This window comes from Equus quagga, unplaced genomic scaffold (genome assembly GCF_021613505.1).
Source record: "Equus quagga isolate Etosha38 unplaced genomic scaffold, UCLA_HA_Equagga_1.0 HiC_scaffold_4030_RagTag, whole genome shotgun sequence".
Lineage (NCBI taxonomy): Eukaryota > Metazoa > Chordata > Mammalia > Perissodactyla > Equidae > Equus > Equus quagga.
The window spans coordinates 1,294-9,460 of NW_025793715.1; the positions used below are offsets into that span (position 1 = coordinate 1,294).

Here is an 8,167-nt window from a genome sequence, read left to right on the forward strand (position 1 = left end):
AGAAGGCAAGACACTCTAGGGGCCGGCTCTGGGGCCGAGTGGTTAAGTTCGCATGCTCCACTGTGGCGGCCCAGGGTTCGGATCCTGGGTGCGGACGTGGCACCGCTCATCAGGCCACGTTGAGGTGGCATCCCTCATCTCACAACTAGAAGGACCTGCAACTAAGATATACAACTGTGTACAGGGCGGGGTTGGGGAGATAAAGCAGAAAAAAAAAAAAGATTGGCAACAGTTATCAGCCCAGGTGCCAATCTTTGGGGAAAAAAAAAAAGGTTGGCAACAGTTGTTAGCCCAGATGCCAATCTTTAAGAAAGAAGGCAAGACACTAAGAGCAAAATCATCACACTTCCATCAACCCAGGTCAGTGTCCCTCTTGCCCTGAGGACTTCCTTGCCCCAAAGCCTAGGCTATGGGAAGAAGGCCTCCAGCCAGGCTCCAGAGCTGCAGCCAGAGGGTGGCTACGGAGATGCCTTTCACGACACTGGGGAGTGGGAAGGGTTTCCGTCCACACGGGACCTGGGTCACCTTGACCTCGAATCGCAAATTCAGCATTGGCTGATTCAGATCATGCTTTGAAGCCTTAGGCTGAAAAGGTTCCTGTTCGATTAAACCTTTTAAAACCATCGACTGGGGTGATGAGGGGTGCAGGAGACCAGGGAAGCAGGGCTACCTTCCAGTGGAGGAGGAGGACACGCTTCTGGGGGAGAGTCTGGTCTGGGAGGAGGTCTGCTGTGGTGGTTTCCCTCAAGCACCGAAAATAACCAGGAGTCTGAGCGCTCACCCCACGCCCGACACGTGGGTAGTGGGGGCTGACTAACATTGAAATCCCATGACTGTGGAATTTTAAAAAATCTATAGAGTTCAATAGCCCTATAGAGAGTAATCAAAACACGAAAATCTGAAGGCCACTCCGGAGAGCAACCGGACATACACCAAGGGACGCAAGAAAGATCCTGCAGTGGCTACAGATTTCTCCAGGAGGAAAGGGGCAGTCAGGACTTGTCCCCAAAAGCCCCATCCAGCTGCCCAGCAGCCTGGAGAGCTACCAAAACAAGAGGGAGGAGGTCCCCCTGCCCTGATGGGTGCCGGGAGGTAGAAATGCTTCCTCACCCACAACACAATCACTGCCACCCCACCCCTTGCCTTGGCCAAATCCCTCCTCTATCCCATCTCCCCACCCTCCCACCTGCCACCCACTCCCCTCCCATCCTTTCAACTTAGGGACTCTCAGGGAAGTCCTCCGAGAGAGCTCCACCTGCAGCATTTTCACTAGAGTCTTGGGCACTCCACTGGTAGTCAGCCAGAGACATTGTCCATGGCCTGCCTACTTGGAGGAGCAGATGGACAGCGTGGCACCTGCAGAGAACACCCAGAAAGCCGGGTACAGAGCTTCAGTAAAGTCCACCTTGAACGCATACATCAGGTGGACCTTGTCAGTGACAGCGAAGAAAATGACAAAGCCGTAGTCGCAGTTGAGAAGCACACCAACCCGCGTGGCCTTGAAGGGCAGAGTTTTCTCCACTCTCTTGTGCCAGGCAGAGATCTTGGTGTTGAACTGCTCCACGCACCAGGAGGAGCTGTTGCGGCCGAGCCGGCTCCCGGGGCCCTGCCGTTGCATGCTGCCATAGCAGATGCCCACCCCACAGTTGTTCTTCCGCAGCTCAACCTCCCAGTAGTGGACCCCTTCCTTGTAGCAGTGCAGGCCCAGCACCTGAGAGCAGCAAGTGAACCTCTGAGGATGGGACTCATAGCTCTGGGGTACGTCAGCCACAGAAGCTACGGTGTAGTTCTTTGACAGAGCCACATTGCTGTGGGCGGTGTTGCAGTCCAGGATGACTCTAACAGCATCTAAGAAAGCATTACCCCAAGGAATCAATTAGTAGGGGCTCAAAGCACTCTCACTTTTAAACTTTTCCCCAACAGGTAGTATAGTTTCATTTCTTTTATCTATCCATCCATCCATGTGTCCATCCCTCCATCCATCCATCCAGCCATCCCTCCCTCCATCCATCCACCCGGCTATCCATCTATCCGCCCAACTATCCATCCATCTGTGCATCCATCCACATATCCACCCATACATCAACCCATCTATCCATACATCCATAACCGAGGCCTAACTGAGAGTGTAAAATTCCAGAGACAGCAGGAAGAATGAGAGCCAGACTCCTGGCCAAGGGACTGACCTTGGGAGACGGGACAGCGAGGGCAGGAGGAAGAGGGTATAGAATAAAGTGAGATGACAATAACTAAGAGGATGAGGGAGCCCCTCCCAGAGCGCCTCTCTTCTCTGTGAAGCAGAGGATGCTGGGGAGCACCGGAAGAGGGCTGAGGTTTCAGCAACTGGGAAGGTTTTGGAATGGCAGGGGCGTCGGCAGGAAAACCAGAGCAGGAGGGCCGGCAGTGGGATGCCCAGTGATATCCGGGGCACAGCCGCTGGCTCCAGTTCATCCAGAGAAAAGGATGAACTGTGTTCAAGCAGAGCTGGGGTTGAGCCAGAATGGACAGCCAGACGAGGATTTAAAGAACTGATTATGGAATCTAGGCTGCCTACGACGGGAGGTGAAGGAAGGCAGGTGCTGACAGAAGGGAGAAAGCAAGGGTGCAACAAAGCAGAGAACAGGCGAGCAGCTGACAAGGGAGAGGCTGACCACGCTGGACAGAGGCGAGGCGAGAAACTGGGCAGAGCCACGCAGGAGAGACCGAGAGCCAGCAGGACCGCTTGCCAGAGCCGAAGTACTCACACTTCAGGAGCTCAGGTCTGGACTTGGCTAGAAAGGCCTCCAGCACCTCGTCCCTCAGAGACATCGAGTTCGCCTGCGGGGTGGTGGTTTTGGCTCCAGCTGAGTAAGAAAACAGAGAGTGGCTTCTAGAACAAACTCAGAGTGGACACCCCACTGCCCCTTGTTCACAATAACTCACCCTCCAGGCCAACTTCTTTTGAATCCACTATCAATTCCAGGGCTTCAAAGGGAAATGTTCTGGGTGGGGCTGGAAATGAGGGAGGAGAAACATGAATTGGGGACATGACACAAAATGGCCTCTGCTCCCTTCCAAGCTGATTTTCAAGAACCACTTCCACAAAACACACTCAGATAACTGGGACAACACATGTGCATCCAGACAGGGCCACAGTCATCTGATTGCCTCATACTTGTCTTCTCCTCCAACCTCAGGCCTGTCCGCTCTTCCAGAACACACTCATAGAACGCAGGCCCCGTCACAGACTCTTGACAAGACAGGTCAGCTGTCCCTGCCGGCACTGAGTTCTGTGCTCAGGCAGTCTCAAGAAACAACAGATGCAGAAACATGCCAGGTTTCTTGGTATTCTTTTTGCCTTCTGAAGAAGAAAATTTTCAGAATTCAGGTATTTTAAAGCACAATGCAATGGAACTTTCAAAACACTGTAATAACAATCATTTGCATGAATTCTACCCATAAAAATAAAGCTGGTATGTTTTGCCTTGAAAAATATAAGAGGTCAACAGGCGAATGATTCTGTGGTGACAGAAACCCACATCAGTGGTTGAGGGGGCAGGGACTGACCAATAAGGAGCATGAAGAAATTTTCTGGGGTAATGGAAATACCTCTTTTTAAGATTTTATTTTTTATTTTTCCTTCTTCTCCTGAAAGCCCCCCAGTACATAATTATATATTTTAGCTGTGGGTCTTTCTAGTTGGGGCATGTGGGATGCCACCTCAACATGGCCTGATGAGCAGTGCAAGGTCCGCACCCAGGATCCAAACCAGTGAAACCCTGGGCCACCGAAGCGGAGGCACGAACATAACCACTCGGCCATGGGACCAGTCCCAATGGAAATTCTTTATCTTGATTTGGGTAACACACACATAGGTATTTGTCAAAATTTATCTAACTGTACATTTACAATTTGTGCATTTTACTGTAAGTGAATTATATCTTCACAAAAGAAAAAAATGCAAAAAAGACAAATAGAAAGTCAGCAAAAAAACATGCTGGCCAAGTATCACAATGGTCTTTACAAACTCTCTAGAGTGTGCAGGGATGGGAACTGAGTTTAGCTAAAACAGTGGTTCTCAAAGTGTGGTCCCCAAACCAGCAGCATCTCCATCACCTGGGAACCTGTAGGAAATGCAAATTCTCAGGCCCCACCCCAGACCAGCTGAATCTGAACATTTGGGGCGGGCCCAGCAATCTGTGTTACGAGCTCCCCAGGTGATTCCGATGCAGACTCAAGTTGAAGTGGGCTACATTTCGGGTTCACTCGGCCACCTTCCCCGCCACTGGCATCAAAAGGGGGTTTGAGATCTTACCCCTGCCCGCCTGCAGGAGACTTTATGTTACAGACTAGCCTCGCTCTCTCCTCTTGTCCCCAACAGACCCTCCCTCCGTCCCACCTGGCCCATTTGTCTTCACTCTTCCCTCATTTCCTCACCCTCCACTCCTCTCCTGCCCACCCTCATTGAACCAGCATCTTGGGAGGTCCCCAGGCTGCAAGGCCGGCCTAGGGCACAGGGCCCCCGCCCGGGTCATCACAAGCCTTAGGAGTCTCATCTACACTGTGACTAGTCCACCCCTCCTTGCCTATTTCCCCATCTCCGCCTGGTGGCAGCATCCACAGCTCCCGCGGGCTAAGGCTGGGGCCTGTGATCTGGGGCAGCAGCGAGGGAGCTCTCAGGGGGCGTGTGGCTTGAGAAGGATACAGGCCTACAGTGTTTTTCACCTACTCTTCCGCTTCCCTTTGCCTACAAAGTGCCTTTCTACATTTTCCAGCTCAGCTACGGGCTCCCTCTCCATCTGCATCCCAGCCCTTGACTCTGCTCCAGGGATGGACTCCACACACCTGTCTGCCAAAGACAACCCAAACACTGACACAACCGACCACACAAACAAGCCCAGAGTTCTCTCACCCACCAACACCCAGCGCTGTGGGCATCACTCTTCGGTGCACACGGACTTTTCAGGGAAGCAGCAACAGCCAAGAGTTCCGGGGCACAGTTAGGGTCTTTAAAGAGCTGTCACAATCAGTGTCCGTTGTAAATGTCACTCACAATCATCCCGCACAGTCGATACCGTTAATGTCCAAATTTGACAGATGAGGAAACTGAGGACCAGGTGCCTTCTCAACAAGGTGACACAGCCCCTCAGGGGACAAGAATTGATTCTCGGGGGGAGAGGGGGAAGTCTTACTCTTTTTATGTACAAAAGCACAGTACACAAACAGATATACACATAAGTGTGGCATTAAAATTTCATGGGCAGGGGCAATCAGAAAAAAAGAGTCTAACGTGGCTCAGGGAGTAAGGCGACAAGAGGGCAATAGTGAAAAGCAGGTCGGGGAGCGCTTAACAACAGGAGCACATTACAGCTGAAGACGGGGCAGCTCTGAGCTGCCAGCTCAGTGTAGCCTCCGCTGCTCTGGGACCACCATCCGTCTCCTCCAGGAGGCTTTGCCCAGGGCTAGAACTTGGGTGTCCTAAGTATTTCTCAAGACAGCCAGCTTGGGTGATCCTGCTGCTCCAGACAGCCCGCATATCTAATGCTGATGGGCCAGACCCCTCAGGGAACCAGGGGAGCTCCTGCAACAGCCGCTTCAACTTCTCCTCAGGGGGTCTTGTAGCCACATTTCTCTCCAGAAGCACCTGGGCACCTAAGGTGACTCGGGATGGGTGTGCCCCTCTGGAGGTATGCGACGCCTGTGTCAGCCAGAGGACCAGCCACTCACAGCCATGCTGTTGCCACAGGGATAGCAGTGGTGTTACCTACTCAGGACATTCTTCACAGGGCCAAAGGGTTTGGGTATGAGCAATCGCCATGCTCTCCACGGTCCCTTGTCCCAAAAAGAAGGGGTCAACTCATTCAGCTGTTTCAAAGCAACCGTCAGAGCCAGCTTTGCCACAGGCGGGCAGGTAGAGGATTGGCAAAAACACTCATTTCCACTGACCTTCCCCATCCATTCATTTACAAGAACTAGAAACAGGAAAAGAGAAGGACCAGCTTGGGATTTTCCCTCTCCTCTCTGGCTTAAAACATAGCCAAGGCTGAGTCTCCACCAGCACCCAGCTCCGGGAGCTCTGAACGCTCGCTGTGCTTCCGTTTCTTCCAGCATATGGTGGGGATGATTCCCCTCGCTCGAGGGAGCTGGGATCAGACGCCTGGCGTGTAGTGCTAGTTCCCTTCCCTCTGGTTTTCTCTCTCCCCCTGCCCCCTGACTAGGGATCGCTGGTGCAACAGGAAAACAAGTATGTGTGGCTAATCCACCAACAGCTTCACCCTCCACAGCGGAGCCACGCACACCTGTTTCAGAAGCCCTTTGGCAAGGACACTCGGCTTGCCGAGCTGAAACTCAAGCCCACCCCCTGGACTCCACAGCAAAGATTCACTACGAACCAGGCTCAGTGCTAGGCACCGCGGAGAGAGTGTTCAATGGGAAACTGCTCCAGCGCCTGCCCAACAAAGATCACAATCCGATAGGCGAGACAGACGGGATCAGCAAGGAAGAGTAAAATGACAGATTTACAAAGGGGCCCAAGGGGTGATGAAGATCCTGGGACCTAGTCAGGGGAACGAGAAGGGTGACAGGGGAGGTTGGCTGAGAAATGTAATGTTTTAACAGATCTTCAAAGGATGAGAGGAGTTAACTTGTGAAGACGGTGGTGTATGAGCTTTCCAGACAGCACGAAGGGCACATACAAAGGCCCTATGGCAGAAAGATTAGCATGTCTGAGGAAGTGAATGCAGAGAGATGCATGGCAGGAGGTGGCACTTCAGGGCTGGAGAGACAGACAGGGCCTGAGGCAGGGACTTGTAGGTCAAGGTCAAGAGTCTGGTCTGTAATCTAAGAGCAGTGGAAATTCCCTGAAAGGGGTGAGGGGGACAAGGTCCCAGCAGGTCAGATTTGTATCCTGAAAAGCTCTCTAGGGCTGCAGCAGTGCATGCAGAGGGACTATTTAGGAAGCTGCCACAGGTGATGGCAACGGAGAGCAGGCCGGTGCTGGCTGATATGGGACCAGGGACCTGGTGAGCAGATATTTAAGATGCAAAATTGGGGGATGGATTGGATAGGAGGGGAAGGAAAACAGATGGAAGGAGAAGTTCTAGGTTTCTCTGATGCCAAAACTAGCCACACCCCCACCAAATACCCTGACAACCCAGCTTCCATTCAAGACCCATCTGAGTCGGCTGCAGGATCACAGCTAAACAAGCCCATCCAGAAAGGCCCAGCATAAGATCCAGCCCCCAGAAATGACTTAGGAAGGACCGCGACAATCTCAGGATGAAGCAGAGACTCCCCACGTCCCCCCAGAGGAAGGGCAGATGAGCCAGGACCCTTGAACTCAAGCCCCACTGCTCCAGATCATGACCCTCCCCCTAGCCCAGAGCCCCCAAGGGACTCATCCCATCTCAGGGGGCCCAGTGGTTACCTGAGCCAGGGGGCTCAAGGGGCTTCTTGTCCTGGGACTGTTGGATATACCGCTTCAGCTCGTTTTTGAGGTCTAAGGTGCCCTGGCAGACGCCCTTGATCAGCTCCTGATTCAGCTCCACCTTGGGGACGTAGACTGGCTTCGTTGAGACTCCTTGCAGTTTTGCCGCTTTCTGGAACAATCCAGGGAGTTAGGGCAGGGAACTCTGGTGAAGCCAGGGCCAGGGCTCAGGTCTCATGAACTGCGGGAGGAGCTTCCCTGTGCCCAAGGGCGCTAAGTCCAATCAGCCTTCTCAAATTACAGACCAGAGGTCCCGGGGTTAAAGTGCCACTTTCAGACACAGTGATCTGGAGCGGGAAGGGCCCTGGAAGTCACTCACTAGACAGACGGGGAAACTGAAGTCAAGAAATGACAAGTGTCCTGCCAGGAACGCTACCAGTTAGTGTCACAGACAAAGTTGGGACACAAGTCGCCCCGACCCCCATGGATAATGCTCTTTCCTCTCCTCCAGCTGTGGCTGAAAAAGTCTGGGGGACGCAGGACTGTCTCCATCCCTCGAGGACCAGCTCTGAACACATGTTCTGAGTGTTCAAGGATGCTTCAAGGGATGCGGCTGGGGCACATCTGACAGAGAGGGATGGTCTGACTAAAAGCCCCAACCTTGAGACAACATCAGGTCAGACAGTATCAAGAGGCCCACACATGGGCCTGAATCCTTCTCAGAGAGCTTGGTGCAGCCACTGCACAAACAGGAATGAGCAC

The 8,167-nt window shown here is 52.9% G+C and overlaps 1 protein-coding gene across 1 annotated transcript in view; it reads right to left on the bottom strand.

Moving 5' to 3' along the window:
- Positions 1 to 230: 230 nt before the first annotated feature.
- The window catches only part of LOC124232261 (E3 ubiquitin/ISG15 ligase TRIM25-like), a 14,584-nt gene continuing 6,647 nt past the window's right edge, over positions 231 to 8,167 (bottom strand). Inside the window, exons 4-7 of the mRNA XM_046649224.1 lie at positions 7,406 to 7,577; positions 2,923 to 2,991; positions 2,745 to 2,843; positions 231 to 1,848 (exon numbers count right to left, since the gene is read on the bottom strand). Coding sequence (XP_046505180.1) covers positions 1,325 to 1,848; positions 2,745 to 2,843; positions 2,923 to 2,991; positions 7,406 to 7,577 — 864 coding nt within the window. The 3' untranslated portion in view covers positions 231 to 1,324. The remainder of the gene's footprint in view (positions 1,849 to 2,744; positions 2,844 to 2,922; positions 2,992 to 7,405; positions 7,578 to 8,167) is intronic.